The 23,905-nt window shown below is 42.0% G+C and overlaps 1 protein-coding gene and 2 pseudogenes across 1 annotated transcript; 2 read left to right on the forward strand and 1 right to left on the reverse strand.

The window, feature by feature from the left end:
• Positions 1 to 23,630, forward strand: LOC128577952 (histone-lysine N-methyltransferase PRDM7-like). Its single transcript, XM_053580300.1, has 10 exons — positions 1 to 69; positions 2,346 to 2,469; positions 2,805 to 2,912; positions 17,568 to 17,617; positions 19,689 to 19,845; positions 20,547 to 20,648; positions 20,856 to 21,127; positions 21,499 to 21,566; positions 22,721 to 22,998; positions 23,560 to 23,630. The coding sequence occupies exons 1-10, from the start codon at positions 1 to 3 to the stop codon at positions 23,628 to 23,630; spliced, it is 1,299 nt and encodes a 432-aa protein (XP_053436275.1).
• The window catches only part of LOC128577232 (Krueppel-like factor 4), an 873,632-nt pseudogene that overhangs the window by 598,513 nt on the left and 251,214 nt on the right, over positions 1 to 23,905 (reverse strand).
• LOC128577233 (Krueppel-like factor 4) overlaps positions 1 to 23,905 on the forward strand; it is a 793,492-nt pseudogene that overhangs the window by 517,235 nt on the left and 252,352 nt on the right.

A 23,905-nucleotide genomic window follows, 5' to 3' on the forward strand; every position in this document is an offset into this window, starting at 1 on the left:
ATGACGCGGCAGCATCATGAGGACTGTGGGTGCCGGGTATTGGAATGTGGGTGGCATTTGTCCAAGCACGTCTGTCCTGCACTCTTCCGTTGATCATGTTCTGCACCTCGCTGGGAAGGAAAAGTCCCGTGGATCCTGCCACTGAGCAGGATGTGAAACAGATGATGCTTAGGTCCTCTTGTGCTGTGATGTATCTGCCTGGGGTTCAGGAAGTTTCTGGGTCAAGTGTGGAAAGTGCAGGAGTGCCAGCATGTGGCCAGAGGGGAATTTTGGGTTCAGGATAGAAATGGGTGACGGCCTGTGGGGAGGCTTCTGTGCTCAGTGTTTTGCACTATGCACAGCGGTGGTGCCACAGGAATTGTGAGCACTCTGGGTGCCGAGAATTGGAAGGTAGGTGGCATCTGGCCAAGCACGTCACTCGTGTATTCTGCCCCTGATGTTACTCTCTACACCTCGAGGGGAAGGAAAAGTCACATGGACCATGCTATTGACCTGTATGTGAAGCTGGTGATGCTCAGGTCCTCTTGTGTACTAGCCCATGAGGCTGGGGGTTCAGAAACTTTGTGGATCAGGTGTCCAGGCTGGCAGTTTAACCTATCCAATTCTTCATGATATAGGGGCACATTCCTGTGGGCTGTATGGGGTCACCTTTCCTATTTGTGTGCTGGAAACCATTGCCGCTTTATGGTGTAAGTTGCGTCGTTTTGCTCTTTTAGAGGCCTGTGTATATAGTCTCAACAGGACATTGCCTGTACTCTCAAGAGAGAGTGTGGCAGACAGCACAGTGAGGGACTCATGCCCTTTGTGTATTACTACGGCCACTGACTCTGATGAAGGTCAAGGTAAAGTTGCAGTGTGAGGAGGGGAGAACTCAGTGGTGTCCCTAATTCAGGTTACCTAAGGGTTCTAGAAGGAATGTGAGGAGGGTCCTGAGTATAAGGAGAATGCAGAGGTCATGGAGGACACAGGGATTTGGGGAGGTTGTCATGGGTATCAGGGTTCAAGGAATTGTCCCCTGTACCCCGTTTTCTTCTCTCACAGTACATATTGATCAGCATAGCCAGGGACAGAAGAAAACAATGTGAATGTGATATGGGGAAACGTGGGACTTTGCAAAGTTGTTCCATTTATGATAGGGACAAGATCTTATTGTCCTTTTTCCAGGTCAATTGTGGGTTTGTCTGTTGGTGAATTTTTGCTGTGGCACCCTCCAATCTGCATGGCCCTAGAACTGTGGAAAATGGCACAGACATAGGTGGCCGTTCACTTTCTCTTACGGTCCCATAGTACAGTAATGTGAGGGAGTTTGGGCAGGAGCTGTAGTTGTTTTTGCTGACTTGCTTGTAACCTCCATGACACAGCATGAGACCCCCACCCCAAAGAGTACCAGAACCCTTCTAAGAGACAGGATCATTTCCCTCATGGGAACAGAACCCTGCTAATCAGCCTGACCTGAGTCCTGGCAGTCAGGGGGCTTGAAGGTCTCCTTGGGACTCTTCTGGGCCTCAAGCCTCAGGACTTCCCTCAAACACCCTTAAGCACAACCATCCAGACTCCTTTGCCACCTTTCCCCAGATAAGCCAAACTGCAAGGGAACTGAAGAAACCAAATCCGACTCACTTGAGGTGATCCGTCAGGACTGGTGGAGACCACCCCATCCCATCCATATACCCCATATACCTCTTTGGCATCCATGGCGCCCAAATCTTCCTGTTCTTGACAGCCCCTCCCAAGAGAGACCACAAAGCCTGGATCTTGGCAATGGTCTGGGCTGGCACCCTCTCTCAGTACCTTCTCCTTCCACAGGAGCCTTGGCCCAGGCGCTGAGTGACTCAAAGACCCTTCCCAAATTCACGGTTGGAGCAGGACCTGCTAGGAAGTTAAGCACCATGAGCCCAAACAGGTCTTAGGAGGAGAGCCCAGAGGTAGAAAAAGGAGAAGAGGATGAAAGCCCCCAGTGAGGGGTGTGTGTGTGTGTGCTACAATCAGGCTTCAAGCAGTGTCTGTAGGAAAGGAGATTTGGGGGACACAATAACAGGTATCTGGTCTCTGGAAGTCTGCAAGATTCCTGGCCTGCACCCCTGGGTGACCCTGTCCGCATGTGCTTGGAATGGGGGCAGTTGGTCCTGTCTAGGATGTGGGGAGGGGAAAGGACACAAGTCATAGGAGAACTAGGGAAATGCTTAGTGTTTGCTCTGTGAAAGAGGACAGAATCTGGGGAGAGAGGGAGTCTTTACCCTTGTTTCTTGGAGACCACAGGCTACACCCTACACTCAAGGTGGAGGAAAAGGCCCAGCTTGGTGTGTATTAGGAAAGCACTGATGGCACTTTTTTACTTTCTCTAGGTCAAAGATGCTTTCAAAGACATTTCCAAATACTTCTCCAAGGAAGAATGGGCAGAGATGGGAGACTTGGAGAAAATCCGCCATAGGAATGTGAAAAGGAACCATGATGTGCTGATTGACAGAGGTAACAGGAAGTTCTAGGTGCAGACCAACCCAGGAAACACAAACCACTTTTTCAGTCCCTAAATTATATTATTTAGGCTTTCTCTTAGGTGGAAGCATCTTCCCACAGTTCCCTTCTATATGGACACAAATCTGGAGGGAAACTTTGTTGTGCTGTGTTAATACAATGCTGAGTGCCAGTATTGGCCATGCAGAGGTCACGTCTTGACCTTGGCCAAGACTCTCCTAGCTCAACAAGCAGATCCGCTCTGCCTTTGGGCTACGTTCCATTGCTACTGCCCTTTGTTCTTCCTCCCAAGTTTTTCCATTCAGTACAAAGATTTTGCTTCTTGTCAGGTCTCAGAGCCCCTCGACCGGCTTTAATGGGTCACCGACGACAGGCCATCAAATACCAGGTGGATGATGCTGAAGATTCGGATGAAGAATGGACACCTAGGCAACAAGGTGAGAGGCCAAATAATTTAAAGATAACGTGAGACCAGCCTGGATTTAGGTCCCAGCTGCATCTTAGGAGTTATCAAAGGAAAGAGAGTCTTCCCTCAAAACCAGAAATGTTCAACAAACAAGCAAGCCGCCAAAAAATACATACAGTAAGCGGCTATTCCTATAAAGTTTTCAAATGTGTAAGATAATTACATACATTATTTATAGATACAATAATAAGTAATAAATGTATAAAATCTGAATATGAATAGGGCTACCAAAATCTGAATAGTTGTTATCACAACAGAAGAAGGAAGTGCTGGCAGATGGCTCCACGATGGCTTCATTGGGTTTCTGTTTGTTTTTATTTTTGTTTATTATTATTATGAAATCATAGCTGTGTACATTGATGCATTTATGGGGTACAGTGTGCTGGTTTTATATACAATTTGAAATACTTACAACAAATTGGTTAACATAGCCTTCACGGCATTTTCTTTTTGTGTTAAGAGATTTATACTCTACACTTAGTTGGTTGGACCACGCCTATGGTGCAGTTTACAAGCATTTATTTTTGATTTTGAATTGAGAATTCTTTTTTTATTTTTCTATTAAAGCATAGCTGTGTACATTAGTATGATCATGGGGCACCATACACTTGGTTCATAGACCGTTTGACACATTTTCATCACACTAGTTAACCTAGCTTTCCTGGCATTTTCTTAGTTATTTTGCTAAGACCTTTACATTCCATATTTACTAAGATTCACACCTGCGGTGCATCTTACAAGGGTATATGAGAATTGTTTTTTGATACAGAGTCTCACTTTGTTGCCCTGGGCAGAGTGCCATGGCCTCATCACAGCTCATAACAACCCCAAATTCCTGGGTTCAAGGAATCCTCCTGTGTCAGCCACCTGAGTAGCTGGGACTATAAGTGCCTGCTACAACACCCAGCTAGGTTTCCTATTTTTGGTAGAGATGGGGGGTCTCACTCTTGCTCAGGCTGATCTCGAACTCCTCAGCTCAGCATTCCACCTACCTAAGCCTTCCAGGAGTGCTAGGATTTCAGGCACAAGTCACCACACCCAAATTTGAATTTTCAATTTAGAAATTAAAAAAAAAAATTGAAGCTGTTGTGGCAGAATGTTGATATTGGACTGAATGAATATGGATGTATAGGTTTTCCAGTATAATTGTCCCTATTTTTCTATATGTTCTATATGATTACTCACCCCAGTAATCTCAGTACTTTGGGAGGCCAAGGGAGGAGGATAGCTTGAGGCTAGGAATTGAAGACCAACCTAAGCTGTTGTGAGACCTTGTCTCTGGGAAAAATAAGAAAAATTTCCCTAAAAAAAAAAAATAAAAATTTCCCGAATGTGGTAGTGTACTCCTATAGTACCAAATAATGTGGGTGCTGACACAGGAAGATTGCGACTGTGGGAGCCCAGGATACAGTAAACTTCAATCCAGAAAACTGTAATCCAGCCACTGCACTCCAGCCTGGGCAACAGAGCAAGATCCTGTATCAACAACAACAACAAAAATTAAACAAGTAAGTAAATGCATCCATTCTTTTTTAAAAAACAAAAATATTTTCTGGTAAACATTGTTAGTTAATCAGAGGGCAATTAATGAAATCTTAATTAAGTTGTAAATACACCAAAAGTTTTCTGACACTAATCTCATAATCAGTTAGGAAATTAAATGTCTTAGAAGAGGAAAAATTTGGTCTGGCTCTGTGGCTCATGTCTATAATCTTAGCACTCGAGGAGGCTGAGAGGAGAGGATTGCTTGAGCTCAGGAATTCTAGACCCCATCTCTACTAAAATTTGGACAAAACATAACTGGCCATCATGGAATGCTACTCAGAAGGCTGATGTAGAAGGATACTTTGAGCTCATGGTTTGAAATTGCAGTGAGTTATATTGATGTCATAGCACTCTGCCCGGAAGAAAGAAAGACAGAAAGAGAGGGAGGGAGGGAGGGATGAAAGAAAGAAAGAAGGAGAGAGAGAGAGAAAGAAAAGGAAATAACTAACATATTAAGTAAAGATCCATAATTTATTTATGTATATTTAGTCATACTGCATGATCCATTTGCCCCCAAATGAATCCGATTCTTTGTCTTGATTCTGGGAGAGCGTTTGAGAGAGCTATTCAGTTTCCCTGATCTTTCCCACATGTCACTGACCAGAGACAGCATCGGGTGAATAAAATAACCCTCAGTTATCACAAAATCGAGGTGAGGTGCTTGCTCATTTCCTCTTCTACTGCTTTGACAGGAGAGTTTATGAGACAGAGTCAGCCAGGTGTGGAGGCTCAGGCCTGGAATCCTAGCAGTCTGGGAGGCCAACATTGGAGGATGATGTGAGCTCAGAAGATCATACATGTGAGAGCACCCTGAGCAAAAGTGAGACCCGGTCGCTACTAAAAATAGAAAAACTTAGTCGAGGATTGTGGCAGGCACCTGTAGTCCCAACTACTCAGGAGGCTGAGACAGGAGGATTGCTTGAATCCAGGAGTTTGGGGTTGTTGTTAACTTATCTGATGCCCCTGCACTCCAGCCTGAGCAACAGAGTGAGAGTCTGTCTCCTCCTCACCAGAAAAAAAAAAAAAAAAAAGTAGAACCGTGCAGTATTTGTCTTTTTATGTCTGGCTTATGTCACTTAGCATAATGTCCTCAGGGTTCTCCCACGTTGTAGCATGTGACAGGATTTCCTTTTCTATTAAGGCTGAATAACCATCAATTTTATATATACCACATTTTCTTTATCCATTCATCCGTTGAAGGATATTTAAGTTGTTTCATCTCTCGGTTACTGAGAATAATGCTGTAATGACCATAGGTGTGCAAGTATGTCTTTGCAATCCTATTTTCTTTTTTTTTGTGGGGGGGGCATCATACACTGGTTTTATATACCATTTGACATATTTTCATCACACTGGTTAACATAGGCTTCCTGGCATTTTCTTAGTTATTGTGTAAGACATTTATAGTCTACATTTACTAAGTTTCACATGTACCCTTGTAAGATGCACCGTAGGTGTGATCCCACCAATCACCCTCCCTCCGCCCAACCTGCCCCCTCCCCCATCTTTCTCCCCCTTCCCCATATTCTTAGGTTACAACTGGGTTATAGCTTTCATATGAAAGCCATAAATTAGTTTCATATCAGGGCTGAGTACATTGGATACTTTTTCTTCCATACTTGAGATACTTTACTAAGAAGAATATGTTTTAGCTCCATCCATGTAAACATGAAAGAGGTATAAAGTCTCCATTTTTCTTTAAGGCTGCATAATATTCCATGATGTACATATACCACAATTTATTAATCCACTTGTGGATGGGCACTTGGGATTGTCCCATGACTTAGCAATTATGAATTGGACTGCAATTAACATTCTGGTACAAATATCTTTGTTATAATGTGATTTTTGGTCTTCTGGGTATATAAGTAGGAAAGGAATTATAAGATTAAATGACAGGTCTATTTTTAGATTTCTAAGTTTTCTCCAATCATCTTTCCAAAAGGAATGTATTAATTTGCATTCCCACCAGCAGTGTAGAAGTGTTCCCTTTTCTCCACATCCATGCCAACATCTCTGGTCTTGGGATTTTGTGATATAGGCTAGTCTTACTGGAGTTAGATGATATCTCCAAGTAGTTTTGATTTGCATTTCTCTGATGATTAAGGATGATGAGCATTTTTTCATATGTCTGTAGGCTGTGATCCTGTCTTCTTCATAGAAGCTTCTCTTCAAGTACCTTGCCCAACCTGAGATGGGATCACCTGTTCATTTCTTGCTAATACGTTTGAGTTCTCTGTGGATTCTAGTTATCAAACCTTTGTCGGAGACATAACCTGCAAATATCTTCTCCCAACCTGAGGACTGTCTGCTTGCTTTACTTACTGTGTTCTTGGCTGTGCAGAAGCTTTTTAGTTTGATCAGGTCCCAGTAGTGTATTTTTGAAGCTGCTTCAATTGCCTGGGGGTTCCTCCTCATAAAATATTCGCCCAGACCGATTTCTTCAAGAGTTTTCCCTGCACTCTCTTCTAGTATTTTTATAGTTTCATGTCTTAAGTTTATATCTTTAATCCAGTGAGAGTCTATTTTAGTTAAAGGTGAAAGGTGTGGGTTCAGTTTCAGTCTTCTACAGGTCGCCAGGCAGTTCACCCAGCACCATTTGTTAAATAGGGAACATTATCCACACTGAATGTTTTAATTGGCTTGTCAAATATCAAATAACGAACGGTAAGTAGCTGGACTCATCTCTTGGTTCTCTATTCTGTTCCATACATCTACCTCTCTATTTTTATGCCAGTACCATGCTGTTTTGATCACTATCAATTTATAGTATAAAGTCTGGTAGCGTGATTCTTCCTGCTTGGTTTTTATTTCTGAGTAATGTCTTAGCTATTCGCAGTTTTTTCTGATTACATGTAAAATGAAGTATTATTTATTCAAGATTTTTAAAGTATGACAGTGGAGCTTTAATAGGGATTTCATTAAAATTGTATATTGCTTTGGGTAGTACGGACATTTTAACAGTGTTGATTCTTCCCAGCCATAAGCATGGTATGTTTTTTCATTTGTTAACATTTTCAGCAATTTCTTTCCTTAGAGTTTCATAGTTCTCTTTATAGAGATCTTTCATGTCCTTTGCTAGATAAACTCCCAAATATTTCATCTTCTTTGGCACTACTGTGAATGGAATAGAGTCCTTGACTGTTTTTTCAGCTTAACTATTGTTGGTATATATAAAAGCTACCGATTTATGGATGTTGATTTTGTAACCTGAGATGCTGCTGTATTCCTTGATTACTTCTAAGAGTTTTTTAGTAGAATCCCTGGTGTTTTCCAGATAAATACAATCATATCATCTACGAAGAGTGAAAGTTTGATTGCCTCTGACCCTATATGGATACCTTTGATCGCCTTTTCTTCCCTAATTGTGATGGCTAAAACTTCCAGTACAATGTTAAAGAGCAGTGGAGACAATGGGCAACCTTGTCTGGTTCCTGATCTGAGTGGAAATGATTTCAATTTAACTCCATTCAATATGATATTGGCTGTGAGTTTGCCGTAGATGGCCTCTATCAGTTTAAGAAATGCCCCTTCTATACCAATTTTCTTAAGTGTTCTGATCATGAAGGGATACTGGATATTATCAAAAGCTTTTTCTACATCAATTGAGAAAATCATATGGCCTTTGTTTTTTAATTTGTTTATTTGCTGAATTATACTTTTAGATTTACATATATTGAACCAGCCTTGGGACCCTGGGATAAAACCAACTTGGTCATGATGTATAATTTTTTTGTTGTGTTGCTGGATTGTGTTTGTTAGGATCTTGTTGAAAATGTTTGCATTTATATTCATTAGTGATATTGGTTTATAATTTTCTTTTCTTGTTGGGTCTTTTCCTGGTTTGGGTATCAGAGTGATGTTTGCTTCATAGAACGCTTTGGGTAGTATTCCTTCTTTTTCTACATTTTGGAACAGGTTAAGTAATATAGGTACTAATTCCTCTTTAAAGGTTTGGTAGAATTCTGATGTGAAGCCATCTGTTCCCAGGCTTTTCTTTTTAGGGAGATTTTGTATAGTTGATGCTATTTCAGAACTTGATATAGGCCTGTTCAACATTTCCACTTGATTCTGGCTAAGTCTTGGGAGGTGTCCTGCTTCCAAGTATTGGTCAATTTCCTTTATATTTTCATATTTCTGAGAATAAAGTTTCTTGCAATATTCATTAAGGTTTTTTTTGAATTTCTGAGGAGTCTGCTGTTATTTCATCTTTGTCATTTTTGATTGATGAAATTAGAGATTTTACTCTTTTTTTCTTGGTTAGGTTAGCCAAAGGTTTATCTATTATATTGACCTTTTCAAAAAACCAAGTTTTTGATTTATTGATCTGTTGTATAATTCTTCTGTTTTCAATTTCATTTAATTCTGCTCTAATTTTGGTTATTTCTTTTCTTCTACTGGGTTTTGGGTTGGAATGTCCTTCCTTTTCCAGTTGCGTGAGATGTCCCATTAAGTTGTTAACTTCCTCTCTTTCCGTTCTCTTGAGGAAGGCTTGCAGTGCTATAAATTTTCCTCTTAGGACTGCCTTTGCAGTATCCCAGAGGTTCTGATAATTTGTGTCTTCATTGTCATTTTTGTCCCCAAAATTTGGTACTTTCCTTCTTAATGTCATCTATGACCCAGCTATCATTCATCATAAAGTTATTTAACTTCCATGTTTTTGTATGAGTATGGAGATTCCTGTTGTTAATGAGTATAACTTTTATTCCACTGTGGTCCGGGAAGATTCAAGGAATAATTTCTATTGCTTTAAATTTACTGAGGTTAGACTTGTGACCTAAGATGTGATTGACTTTAGAGTATGTTCCATGGGCTGAGGAGAAGTATGTGTATTCAGTTTTGTTGGGATGAAATGTTCTGTAGATGTCTGCTAAATCCAAATGTTGGATGGTTAGGTTTAAATCTACAATTTATTTTCTCAGCTTCCTATTGGAGGATCGATCCAATGCTGCCAAAAGAGTGTAAAAATCTCTGAGTATTATGGAGCTGGAGGAAATCAAGTTGCTCATGTCTGTTAGAGTTTGTCTAAATTGAGGAGCATTTTGGTTGGGTGCATAAATATTAATAATTAAAACCGGATCATACTGAGTATTACCCTTAACAAATATGAAGTGACTATTCTTATCCTTCCTTACTTTTGTTGGTCTAAAGCCTATTGTATCTGCAAATAGAATTGCAACACCTGCTTTTTTCTGATTTCCATTTGCCTGAAATATGGACAACCATCCTTTCACTCTGAGTTTATATTTATCTTTTAAGGTAAGATGAGGTTCTTGTATGCAGCAGATATCTGGCCTGAGTTTTTGTATCCAGTCAGCCAACCTGTGCCTCTTTAGAGGACAGTTTAAGCCATTCACATTAATGGAGAATATTGATAAGCCTGGTAAAATTTTGGGTATCGAGTTTTTCGAAAGTCCAATGATTATCTTTAATCCTTTTGCCACTGTGGAATTTGGAGTGATCAAAAGTTTCTGAGTGAGTTTACTTTTGTGGTAGAGGATTGGGCTGGTCATTATGGAGGATAGGTCTGAGAATATCCTGAGGAGCTGGTTTAGTTATGGCAAATTCCTTCAACATGTGAGTGTCATTAAAGTATTTAATTTCTGCATAATAAATGAAACTCAATTTAGCTGGATACATGATCCTGGGTTGAAAGTTATTTTGTTTTGGGTGATTAAAAGTCAATGACCACCCTCTTCTGGCTTGAAAGGTTTCAGCAGAGAGATCTGCAGTCATTCTAATATTCTTCCCTTTGTATGTTATGGTTTTCCTACATCTGGCTGCTTTGAGAAATTTCTCCTTCACATTAACTTTAGTGAAGTTAATTATGATGTGCCTGGGGGATGTCTTATTCAGGTTGAGTCATGCTGGGGTTCTGAAACTGTCTGCTGTCTGAATTTCAGAATCTCTTGGCATGTCTGGAAAATTCTCTTTCGTAATTTCATGGTTGAGAGCTTCTGTGTCTTGCGAAGCCACTTCATGACTTTCAGGGATTCCAAAGAGGTGGATATTAGCCTTCTTTGAATTATCCCAGAGCTCTCTGAGAGAATGATCCGTTTTTGCTCTCCATTGCTCTTCCTCTTTGAGAGTTTGGGAGTGTTCAAAAGCTTTGTCTTCAATTTCTGAAATCCTTTCTTCTGCTTGCTCCACTCTGTTACTGAGGGATTCTACTGTATTTTTCAGATCTTTGAGGGCTGCAAATTCTTGCCTCAATGTGTCAAAATCTTTGGTGATCTTGTTTTTAAACTTGTTGAATTCTTGAGACAACTTTTGAATTTCTCCTCGAATTTCCAATTCCCACTTTTCCTCCATTCTATTAATGTTGTTTGCAATCCAAACTCTGAACTCTATTTCTGACATCTCGGCCATCTGTTTATGAATGGGATCTTCAGTTACATCTGTGACATCTTTCCTTGGGGTGGTTGATCTAGTCAGGTTATTCATGTTACCAGAGTTTTTCTGCTAATTTTGCCCCATGATTATTTTACACCATTTGACTAGATGACTTGATAAAGAAAAGTTGGGTTTGGGGCTCCAGGAGTAGTGATTTAACCAGCCCTTGCCCAGCAATCTGGGACTGGTGTCTGTACCTTTTCCCCTGGAGCTTCGCCAAGGACCCGTACAATCCTACAGCCTGAAAACTGGGGACCTGCTTGGTGTGGTAGGGCTAAGTTTCTCTGTCTTATTTTCAGCTGGTCTCTGTCTGACCCTAGTGAATCAGTTACTCTGGATTGAAGTCTCAGCTGTGGAGAAATACTAGAAATTAAGTCACCCCGACACCCACAGGCAACTGTTGGAAAAGGAAAATCAAACCTTCCTACAACCACACACCCAGGGTAACACTTGGATAGTCCTTGGGTGATTGGCTCAGTTCAAGAGGTCCAAATCAATTGTCTCAGTCAGCACCTGTCTCAGGTGGGAGAGTTTAAAAGGTCTCTGTCAACTAGATCCCAGGGGGTCTGCTGACAACTCAACTCAAATATGGCTTGCTCCAGTGCTCTGTGAGGTCAAGATGACCCACCCAGGAAATAGATTAGTCTGGAAGGTTAATGCCTCCTTCCTCACCTTGCACCTCTGTCACACCCAGTCACTGATAACCCCGCAGGGCTGTGACCCAGTTGCCTCCAACGAGCAGGTACCCCAGGGGTTTGCATCTGCTTGAATCACAGGGAGATCTATGTCTCCTCAGCCAGGACACTGCTCTCTGCCACTATCCAGCAGGGGGAGGTGAGGCCTGACAACCTCTAGTTCTTGATGGAGTCTTAGGCTGTTCACTCAGTTCCAGCCCCGTCCCGATTGATGTTACTGACAAAACAGAACAACTTTGCCAAATTTGTTTCTGTCCTGGCTAAATTACCCTGCCGAAGAGAAGCTGTTTTGAGTTCACAGAACCTGAGCATCAGGCCCTGTCTGTGCTGCTGCACAGTAGTTTGTATTCGCAGCACAGTTAGCTGTCAGTTCTAGCCTCCTGCCCTCCTTTGTCTGGGCTAATGATCCCCTGAGTGCCAGGTGCGTCTTAGACTCAGAAAAGCAGTCCTCTGGGTTAGCCCTGCCCTGGGAATCTGCCGGCTCTGCGTGTACGTTTTCTAGTCCCTGTACTCCATCCAGGCCAGTAGTACCTCAGGCAAACCCTTTACTCACAGGGCCTGCGTTTCCATCCCAGATCTTATCTGCCAGTGGCTGCCACCAGAGATGATGCCTGGCCTCCTCTTGTTGCCCAGACCAACAGGGGTTGTGACTGCTGAATATTCAGGTGTGAGACCTATTGTTGCCAAAAACGGCTGCTGCTTTGTGCCTCAGAGCACCACTGCTCCTGCGTTGTTCCCTCTCAGCTGACGGTCCCTTCCTTACTCCCGTGCCACAGAGTCAGCACTGACCAGCAGCAGTCCATGCCCTGTCTACACCTCTCAAGATAATACCCAAGAATCTGGACCTCTTGGGGGACAGACCCCCAGACCTCAGAGTGACAGTGGAGGGGAGTGCTGAGAGTTCAAAATTGCAGGTAGAGAATATATACAGTTTTATATAGTTTTATGCCTGGCAGGAGAGCACCATGACACCCTAGTAGGTGATGTAGGTCCAGTTTTTAGAGGGTCTCTCCCATGGGATATAATGGGAGGACTTTTGAACTCTGCTCGTTTGTTTATGGAGTACTCCAAGCCATTCTCATGGGGGAGGGGCTCCTGTGTGCGTGGTGATGGATTTTGTACCTTTTGTTTGTTTGTATCCTTGGGGTTGCAGCTCACCTCAGCAGGGTCAATGTGCATTCTTCAACCTTCCGTCTTGGCGCAGAACCTCTCATCTGCCAGGTTACTTGCTAAATTTCTGTCTTTTAAACCTGGCTTCCGTCAGCTATCTTGTCTCTGCCCCTACAATCCTATTTTCAATTCTTTCAGAGATACCAAATACATGGAAGTAGTATTTATTTTTTTTTTTTTTTACAGTTTTTGGCTGGGGCTGGGTTTGAACCCACCACCTCCAGTATATGGGGCCAGCACCCTACCCCTTTGAGCCACAGGTGCCGCCCGGAAGTGGTATTTCTGATAGCTAAGTGTTCAGTTTCTTGAGGAACCTCTATACTATTTTTCATAGTGGCTGTGACATTTTACATTTCCACTGAAGTGGTTTGAATGTTCCCCCAAACATTCACGCTGTAGAAACTTTATTGCCATTGTAACACTATTAGGAGGCAGAGTCATTAAAATGTGATTAAAGTTGAGAGTTCCACCCTCATGAATGGATTAATTACTGCAGAAGTGGGTTCATGATGAAACAGATGAGTTTGGCCCTTCCCTCTCTAGCTCCATCTCACCTGTTCATTTACCCTTCTGCCACATCATGATGTAGCATGAGGCCCCCACCAGATGGTAGTGCCATGCTGTTGGATTTCCCAGCATCCAGGATCATGAGCTAAATAAACTTCTTTTCTTTATAAACTACCTGGAATATAGTATTCTGACACAGTGATGAAAGGCAGACTAAGACGTCCACTAATAATGACTAATTATTATTAATTATTAATTAATTATTAATTTCTCCACAATCTTACCAACACTTTGTGTTCACTGGTTTATTGATAGAGGCCATCCTAATCAGTGTTCAGTGATATCTGTTTATGGTTTTAATTTTCATTTCCCTGATGATTACTGATGTGCATATTTTCATATGCCTCTCGACCATTGTTACATTTTCTTTGGAGAAATGTCTATTCGAGTCTTTGCCCATTATACTGGTTAGTCAGGCTGCCATAATAAATAGCATACACTGGGTTGCTTAAGTGATATCAGTGTGTTTTCTGACAATTCTGGAAGCTGGAAATACAAATATAAGTGTGCTAACATGGTTGGGCTCTGATGAGGATTCTCTTCCCGGCCTGTAGGCAGCCTCTATCTCTCTGTGTGCTATATGAACTCTACTTTGTGTGCTCACAGCAAGAAGAAAGTAAGCTCTCTCTTCTCCTTCTTGTATAAGCTCTAATCCCATCATCTTCCTGTATCCCTAATTACCTACCAAAGGCTCCATTTTTAAATGTGACCACATTGAGGATTAGGGCTTTAACATGAATGTGGGAGAAACAAAATTCAGGCTCTACCTCCCATTTTTTGTGCTATTTGTTCTTTTAGTTATTATTGACATTTAGGGTTTCTCATATATTCTGGATATTGACCATGCATCTTCTATTTCTTTCCTTTTTTGAGAGGGTGGTCTTACTATGTTTCCCAGGCTGGTCTTGGAAGTCTGGGTTCAAGTAATCTCACACTTCAGCCTCCTGAATACATAGAAGTACAGGCCAGCAGCAGTACAGGCTAAGCAGTACCTGGTGATATGAACCCTTTATCAGATACATGGTTTGCATACATATTCTGTCATTCGGTCACTTGCCGTTTCACTCTATTCATCGTTGCTTTTGCTACAAAGATTTTAAGTTCAATATACTCCAATTTGTCTATTATTACTTTTGTTGTTTATGCTTTTCATATTATATCCAAGAAATCATTGCTCATTTCAATGTCATGAAGCTTTTTCCCCATGTTTTCTTCTTGGAGTTTTATACTTTAAGCTCGTCAATTTCAGTCTTTAGTCCATTTTGATTTAAGTTTATAAATGGTGTATAGTAAGAGCCCATTTTCATTCTTTTGCAAACGAGTATCCAGTTTACCAGCACCATTTCTTGAAGAGACAGTTTGTTTCCCCCATTGTGTGGTTTGGCATCCTTGGCAAAGATCATTTGACCCCATATGTAAGGGTTTATTTCTGGCTTCTCTATTTCATTCCATTTGTGTCTATATCTGTGCTTATGTGTGGGAGTACTGTTTTCATTCCCATAGGTGTGTATCTTTCTTTTTCTTTCTTTCTTTTTTTTTTTTTTTTGTGTGTGTGTGTGTGAAAAAATCTCACTCTATTGCCCTTGATAGAGTGCCGTGGTGTTATAGCTCACAGCAACCTTATACTCTTGGGCATACACCATGATGCCAGCAATTTTCAAACTGTTGAGCTCAAGCAATCCTCTTGCCTCAGCCTCCTGCGTAGCTGGGACTACAGGTGTACACCAGGATGCCTAGCTAGTTTTCAGTTTTTATCAGAAACAGGGTCTTGCTCTTGCCCAAGCTGGTCTTTAACTCCTGAGCTCATGCAATCCACCCACCTCAGCCTCTCAGTGTGCTAGGATATCAGGCCCATAGCATTCTAAGACAAGGTCTGAGAACTAAATTCATGCACTATTCCTGTGCACTTACACTGGCAGCACTGTGTAAACAACTCAGTGAGGTTTCATAACCTTGGTATAGCATTGTCTCACAGTTTTGATTGTGTCCACATATGGTGGTGACCTGCTGAGTGGTGTTCAGTATTGTTCTTGCATGTTTTTGTGTGCTGTTGTGAGAAGATCAGTGTTTTTATTAGAGCAATGAACAAACATTTTTAAATTTCTTGTTGAATTTGGAAAAAGTGGAAGTGAAATCAAGGACATGTTAGTCCAAGGTTATGGCGATAATGCCATTAAAAATGGCAGTGTATAAATAAATTCAATGATTTTCTGATGGGTGAGAAAGCATGACCAATGAAGAGAGGTCAGTATGGCCAGAAAAGCATTGCAAAGATTTGTCAAATCATTCATCACACTTGTCAGCTGGCCACAAGAAGGATAGCAGACTAAGTAAGTAACAACAGAGAGCCAGTTAGGAAACTCTTAACTGAAAATCTTGGCCAACACCTCATGGCTCTTGCATCACAACAATGCACTGGCTCACCTAACACTGCCTGTGAGGGAACTCTTTACTAGTAACCAAATAACTGTATTAGAATACCTTTCTTACTCACCTGTTCTGGCCCCCACTGTTTCTTACCTGAAGATAAAGTCTTGAAAGGAAGATATTTTGATGACATCAGGGGTAATAGCATGACAGCTTTAATGCCCATTCCAGAAAAAGAGTTCCAAAATTGCTTTGAAAAGTGGATTAGGCACTGGCATCAGTGCATATGTGCAGCTTCACAGAGGAAGTATTCAGCAATGAGGTATGTAGCACTTTTTCTAGGATGAGTCCACAGAATTAATTGTCAGACATCATATATTTTGAAATCAGGAAGTGTGAGGCTTTCAACTTGGTTCATTTTCAAGATTGTTTTAGCTATTCTGGAACTCTTCAGGTTTGTATAAACTTTTGGATTTTTTTATTTCTATAATAAATGGCATTGGAATTTTGGTAGGGATGGCATGGAACGTTTAAATCATTTTGATAGTGTGAACATTTCAACAACATTCAGTCACCCAATTGATGAATACAGGATGACGTTCCAGTTATTTGTGCCTTTAGTTTATTTCACGCGTGTTGTGTAGTATTCAGTGTTCAAGTTTTTTGCCTCCTTGGTTAAGTTTATCCCAAAGTATTTTGTTTTTTTTTTCATAATATTGTAGATGGGATTATTTTTTTGTTTCCTTTTGGGATTGTTCATTTTTAGTGGATAAGAACACAACTGATGTATTCTGTAACCCTACTGAGTTCATTTATTAGTTCTAAGAGTTTTCTGGTGGACTCTTTCTGGTTTTCTATGTAGAAGGTTATGTAGTTTAGAAACAGAGATAAATGTTCTTCTTCCTTTCCAGTTTGGTTGCTTACTTCTTTTTTTGCCTAATTCCTCTGGCAAGGACTTGTAGTATTATTTTGAATAAAAGCAACGAGAGAGGAAATCTTTACCTTGTTTCTGACCTTAGAGGAAAGGCTTTTAAATTTTCCCAGTTAAGAATGATAGTAGATGTGGGTTTGATCTATATGACCTTTTATATGATGAGGTCATTTCCTTTTTCTTTTTTTTTTATGAGACGGAGTCTCACTCAGTCAGCCTGGGTAGAGTGTTGTGGTACCATAGCTCACCACAACCTCAAATTCTTGATCTCAAGAGATCATCCTGCCTTAGCCTCCTGAGTTGCTAGGATCACAGGCACCCACCATAATCACCAGCTCGTTTTCTCTACTTTTAGTAGAGATGGGGTATCACTCTTGCTTAGGCTGGTTTAGAAATTGTAAGCTCAGACAACCAACCTGCCTTGTCCTCCCAGAGTGCTAGAATTGCTGTTGTGAGCCACAGTACCTCATTGGTAATTTCCTTCTATTTTTCCTAGTGTGTTTAGTGTATTTGTCATATAAAGCCAGTCAATTTACTATGTATTTTTTTATGTTTCTAAAGACAGAGTCTTGTTATGTTTCTCAAGCTATTCTCAGACTCCTGGATGCAAGCAATCCTCCCACTTCAGCCTCCCAAGTAGCTGGGATTTCAGGTGCATGCCACTAAACCTCGCTAAAGTCAATTCTTTTTTTTTCAATAAAAATAATAGATACCTTGTGAACAAAGGGTGAAACAGATATGGGGCTTTGCCTATTTTAAAAGAAACATTTTAAGAAAATAAGCCATGTCTCCCAGAGAACCATAGGCCTTAAGGAGATTTCAGGAAACATTTTCAAATCACCCTTGGTTAATAGTTGGAATTATCACTCTCTAGTTCAGAAACCCCTGTTTCTCATGAGAATCTCCAGAGTCTGGAAACATGTACCAACCAAACCACGGATTTCTCATCACCTTTTAGGCAAACACTCTTGGATGGCCTTCATAAAGGAACAGAGTAAACGCCAGAAGGTGAGTGTCTTCCAAACCCTACTGACAAGAAAGTCTTCTCACAGGTAAGAGGAGAATGCACAGAGTGTCCTGCAACTGCTCCCTTCCTTTCCTGGTCTCTTTTGCACAGTGTCTTACATCATCATTTTCATTTTAAGAGTTAATAAGAATGATAGTAATAATTGCTATCATTTTTTAATTTTTGAAATACTTTAAAGTTATTTTAAGAATTTCACTCGAAATTCACTGCAACCTATAAGCAACCCTGTGAAGTAGGCCCTAAAACTATAACTATGTTATGGATGAGGAATCTGTGGTACAAAAATATTCAGTTATCTGCCTGAGATCACATTTTGAGTTTTGCAGTCTAATCTAAACCTTTCCCTAAAGCACTTAGAAGCTAATGAAAAGGTTCATTGTTTTATAAAGTTTATTCTGTCTTATTCCTATGTTATTCATCTGACTGAGTTTCCAACCTCAGTTTCCTCTGAGGTTATGGTCAAGTGAGAGATGCAGGAAGACGAACTGACCCAGGGAAGCTCACAGATATACAGACAGGGTGTACTGGGGATTGTCCTAGACGACAATGGGTGAGGTTGCTCTCCTCTTAAGGGACTCATTCTGGTAAAAGCAATCAAGTAAACGCCAGAAGGTGAGTGTCTTCAAAACCCTACTGACAAGAAAGTCAGGAGTTTCCGGTTTGGAGGTTCAACAAACAACAAATAAGATAACTTAGGACTTTATATAGGTAATACACCATTCAGTAGAAATATATCCTTCTGGAACTGATTCCAAATACTTTGTCCTGTAGGAGGAAATAATGGCTCCCTCCTCTAGGCACTATTTAGGCCACTCTCAGGCTGTTTGGAATCACTTGTTTCAACCTGCTGCCTTTGCATGGTGAGTGCTGTGAGCATCCCTTGAGTGTTTTCTGAATGAGTGATTCCAAACATACAAATTAAAGAACAAGTAACAGGATCAAAGAATGCTGCAGATAGTATCTTTGAGTTAGATTGAAACTGTAGGGATGATTGAGAAGAGGAATCGGTATCCAGACCATGAGGGAAATTATGAAATACTGTTATATAGATCACAAAACACTTTGCCCAACATTCATTACATTTGATGCTCATTTTGACACTAAAAATTAGCACATATGGCAATTTATGGATCAGGAAACTGAAGAGAATTAGCTGGTGGCACACCTATTTCAAGAACAATTGGAAGAGAAACCAACTAATCTAATCCCAAAGTCAAATATCCTTTCTAGGACATGGCAATTTGAAAGTTGTAGCATCTCTTTCTTAGTTGTCTAGAGACACTTTTGCCAAGCATTTCTTCATCTCTTCCCAACCTCACTGCTCTCTTGCTTCATTTTCCAGGTGTGTTTTGACCCTTTGTGCTTATCTTTCTCCTTCCATCAAATGCCCATTAGCATATAGAAGACCCTCTTTTTCCTCCATCAACCTTTACCTACTCCTGCACAGACCTGTCAGTTCTCTGGCTAGTCTTCCCAAGCATCCTTCCTCTTTTGCCTTCACTTATATGGCACAGTTTGAGAGAAAGTCAAAGGGACAGAACCATAAGACATGGGCTCTAGTCCTGGACTTGATGCCCAGTTAGACCCTTTCCTATTTCTTCTAGGATTCAGAACCCCGGGCATTTCTAAGTGTTATTATTTATTTGTTTGTTTGGCTTTGGAGACAGAGTCTCACAGAGACACTCTGGGTGGAGTATTTTGGTGTCATAGCTCACAGCAAACTCAAACTCCTGGGCTCCAGTGATCCTCTTGCCTCAGCCTCCTGAATAGTTGGGGTTACAGTTACCCACCACTGTACCAGGCTAGTTTTTCTATTTTTAGTAGAAATACAGTCTCACTCTTGCTCAGGCTGGTCTGGAACTCCTGAGCTCAGGCAATCCACCCTCCTTGGCCTCCCAGAGTGATAGGATTACAGGCATGAGCCACCACACCTGGCCATTTCTAATGGTTATTGAGGCATTAACTAAAGTCATGCATGTAAAAACACACTGCAAGCCCTAAAGAACTAATGAAATGCATGTTGTCTTTTAATATGTGACTCTCACATGAAAGGGAATGCCCAGGGCACCATTAAGTCGTGAATCTAGTCGGAAGGAATTGTCAGGACCAGCGAGTTCACATAACATTAGAGGTTCAGAGGAGCACGGGAAATGCGTGTCCCTTCCCAGAGAAGCAGGTACCTCTGGACAGCACTCTAGATGGAATTCAGGTAAGGGAAAATAATTGGGGGACTTTAGTTTCTCTAGATGCTTTAGAAGGTTGATGAGTATGGTATAGATATATTGGGTTGACTTTGGATAGGCCTGGGCTTAAGCTGGACTGAGACCAGAAGTTGGGTGCAGTACTGAATAGCAAGTAAGAACATTCACGTTGAAGTCACACACTTGGGTTGTAAAACGCATTGGGGCCTTGGGAAAATGTTCTAACTTTTCTGACCTCCTGAATGCTCAGCTGTCAAATGGAGGTAAGGGTACACACCTCATGGATTTTGTAAAAGCATAACATCAAATAGAACAGAATCGATACATGTAAGGTGTCCAGGAAATCCACCTGTGATAATGGGGACCATGCCTTCTTAGTGCCCATAATAATGCCTATCATGTAGTGTGCCCTCAATAAATCTTTTGCGAATGAATGAATGTATGAATGAACTGTCATAAGTACAGAATTTGGGAGGTGAATGGGATAATGGGAACAGTCGAAAAGTGAAAGTGAATTAGGCATCTGTATTCAGTGTGGGTGTGGAGTCTTTCTCTTACCGTGAACCAGTAGTTGGGGGTTGGGGATTGGGACCAGAGTCTATAGAAGAATAAATGATACTTTAATGGTAGGAGAGTTCACATTTTCTAATAAAACAGGGATGAACACCCCAGACTCCCACCTTCACTTACTTCCTCTTCCCCAATTTAGATCTTGGGAAAAATGAGATCGAAGTGAGAACATACAACCTTCGAGAAAGAACAGGCCACTCGTACAAAGAGTTCAGTGAGCCTCAGGACGACGAATACCTCTGTAAGTGACCCTTTGTCCTCCTCACACATAAGGCTGTTATGTCCTTGTACGATAATTTCATGTCATCCTTTGGCCCCCCAAATTTGCCTGTATTCAGCTGATGTGAGGCCAAATGATGTGAGTACTGGGCTTCCTCTGAAGGAGGAAGCGCTTTATGTCAAGAACATACCCTACACCTATCCTAATTGCTGCCACTCTCCCCTCCAGACTGTGAGAGTTGTCGAGACTTTTTCATCGACCACTGTGCTGTTCATGGGCCCCCTACATTTGTAAAGGACACTGCAGTGGACGTGGGGCATCCCAACCGTGCAGCCCTGACCCTGCCCCCGGGGCTGAGTATTAGACAATCGGGCATCCCTCGGGCTGGGCTTGGAGTATGGAACGAGGCATCTGAGCTGCCACTGGGGCTGCACTTTGGGCCTTACGAGGGCCAGATCATAGCAGATGAAGAGGAAGCCAGAAGTGGATACGCCTGGCAGGTGAGAAGTGCCTGCCCTTTCCCCTATTCTGGCTTCCCACATCCCTTGTGTGCCTTTGGTTGGAAGTCACCCTCTACCTGGGAGGACATGCACAGAGATAACACGGTGAGCTCTGTGTGCCCACTGGTCTCTGCATGGACAGGGAACTCCAACGTAAAGATCAGAGAGCATGCGGGGGCACAGGGCACAAAGAGGCGCATCCTCCCGTGGGCCTGTGCTCCAACAGGACGGTGGGACTCAGACTTGGAGCTGACACCTAAGGCTAACAGCTGAGTCCACACAGTCTCACAGGCACTGATGACAGGAGAGAAAAATAAGTCATCTGATTACTACCCTCTAAACAGCCTTTAACTTGTTTTATTGAAACTCAGATCACTAAGGGAAGAAACTGCTATGAGTTTGTAGATGGGAAGGATCAATCTCGGGGCAACTGGATGAGGTAAGGACAGTAGTTTTCTGGGTTCCAGAGAGGGCGTTTGTCTCTCACAAGCCCAGTTTCCTTTGCTTTTCATCACACGTCCTTCAGTGTCTTTTGCATACTCTCCCTCTATTTTTCTCCATATGATGCTCTTGCACATCACACATGTTTAGTAAATGAAACAAAAACATAAATTTTGCAAGTTTTATCAAAATATAAATCTCTACCATACACAAAATTGATGCAGCAGGATAAACCTTGAAGAGCCTAGATTCACCGGGAACACTGAATTCACTTTTTATTTTATCTAATCCACATTTATGAAGCACTATTATGTCCCAGTTTGAAAAATGAAGCTCATTACTTGAACAGATGACACAACCCATGTCGTTGTGGGGCATGTACTGCAGACAGACACAAAACATTTAATTATGGGAATATTGGACCATAATATTCTTGTTTTCCCAAAATGCACACAGTGCTAAGACAGCATAAAACAAAGGAACTTTAATCTGTGAGGGTAGGAAATCTTCTTGTCCTTAGTGAAATTAAAACCAGGCCCTGCAGTAGCCCGGGCAGTGAGTTGCAGGATGCTCCTGGGCATCTTTGCTGCAAGGCTCAGTCCCTCTCCATGAGGGGCTCTCACATTGTGAGGGGACACAGAACATGAATAAACAAATACTATTCTGCGCTAGTCTGCTAGGACAGTCCTCTACATTTCTATCAGAATTTGGACAGACAGGGGTAGCCTCTCACCATGACAAAGCCGACTTGGGCTAAGTGTAGAATGGTGTGTGCTCATCTAAAAGCAGAGCACATGAGCAAGCAGCAAGTGCTGTGGTATAATTAGCGTAGGGTTCGGAAAAGCTAGAGGATACCTCGTCTTATGGCCAATGAAGGTGGAGGTAAGTCTGGAACTGGGCTTTGAAAAATGGTTCAAGAAGTGGCGGAGGGAGCATTCCAGGCAGGATGAGCTCTGTGTTGCAGGACCCAGGGGCAGGAATTCATAGAACACTGAAAAGACTCGAGTGCGGGCAGAGGGTAGTCTGGGGAGCAGTGGGAAGTGGGAAGCACTGGAGCACGGAGGCTTTGAGCACCAGGGAACAAGCAGATGTGCGCCTGACAGGTGCTGGGAACTCACTACTTATCATCTTTTCCTCTGCTGCTCAATGCAGATTTGTTAACTGTGCCCGTGATGATGAAGAATGTAACCTGGTGGCCTTCCAATACCACAGGCAGATTTTCTATCGGACCTGCCAAGTCATCAAGCCAGGCTGTGAACTGATGGTTTGGTATGGGAGGGAATATGGCAAGAAACTGGGCATCACGTGGCCTCGCAAGCAGAAGAAAGAACTCAAAACAGGGCAAGGTGGGTACCACGATGACTCCCTAGGAGGAAAAGGGAAGGAATGCTTCTCCTTGGGAATTCTCATGGTTCAACTCTTGTTCTACTGTACTTTTATGTTCATTTATTTCTATTTTATGTTTTTTCTTTAGAGAAAAGATCTCACTTTGTCACCCAGGCTGGAATGCTGTAGCACAACCATAGCACACTGCAGCCTTCAACTCTTGGCCTCAAGTGACACTTCTTATTCAGCCTTCCAGCGTACTGGTACGACAGGCCTGAGCTACTGTGCCAAGCCTACCTCAACTCCTAAGTAGAGTAAAACATCGTCTAAAGTCAATCAAATTTCCAGTCAAGTGCTTCGCAAATTAAAGATTCAGGTCATGTGCCTTTGAATTCTAGGAACAACTTTTAACAGTTTAGATTTTTGCTCTGATTTCGTATTCTAAGCACTTCTGGCAGAAAATTTATAACATCGGATAGTGATGAAAACCTTGCAGGAAAAAAGCAAGTTGTCTCACCTACCAGCTCTCTCAACAAGGTAGTTTCTTCTGGCCCGTTTAGTTGGTTCATTTTAAATTCCTCCATTTCTCTACTTAATATGCTTCTATTGTTATTCATTCACTCAGTATCCCAATAAGTTGTCTGTGAATTCCTGCTCTGTACCAGCTTTCCGGGAGCTACAAGTGGAGCTTGAAGAAGACACTCAGAATCTCTGCTCCTGGGCAGCTGACATGTGAATGAGGAAATGACACACACACACACACAGACACGTGCAAATCAGACGGTGATCAGTGCTTTGGAGAACACGAGTTGAGGAAATGTGCCCAGGTGTGAGTGTGAGGGGAGGGTGGGGGGTAGCAGAGTGATCAGGGAAGGTTCCAGTCAGGGGTAGCATTTGACAGGTGCAAACAGCAGCAGGAAAAGTATTTGGAGCAAAGGAAGGAACTGGTGCAATGGTCCTGGGGCAGGGAAGAGTTACGGTGTCTGAGAGCACTCAGGTGAAGGAACCAGA

Source organism: Nycticebus coucang, chromosome X, assembly GCF_027406575.1.
Source record: "Nycticebus coucang isolate mNycCou1 chromosome X, mNycCou1.pri, whole genome shotgun sequence".
Taxonomy (NCBI): Eukaryota; Metazoa; Chordata; class Mammalia; order Primates; family Lorisidae; genus Nycticebus; species Nycticebus coucang.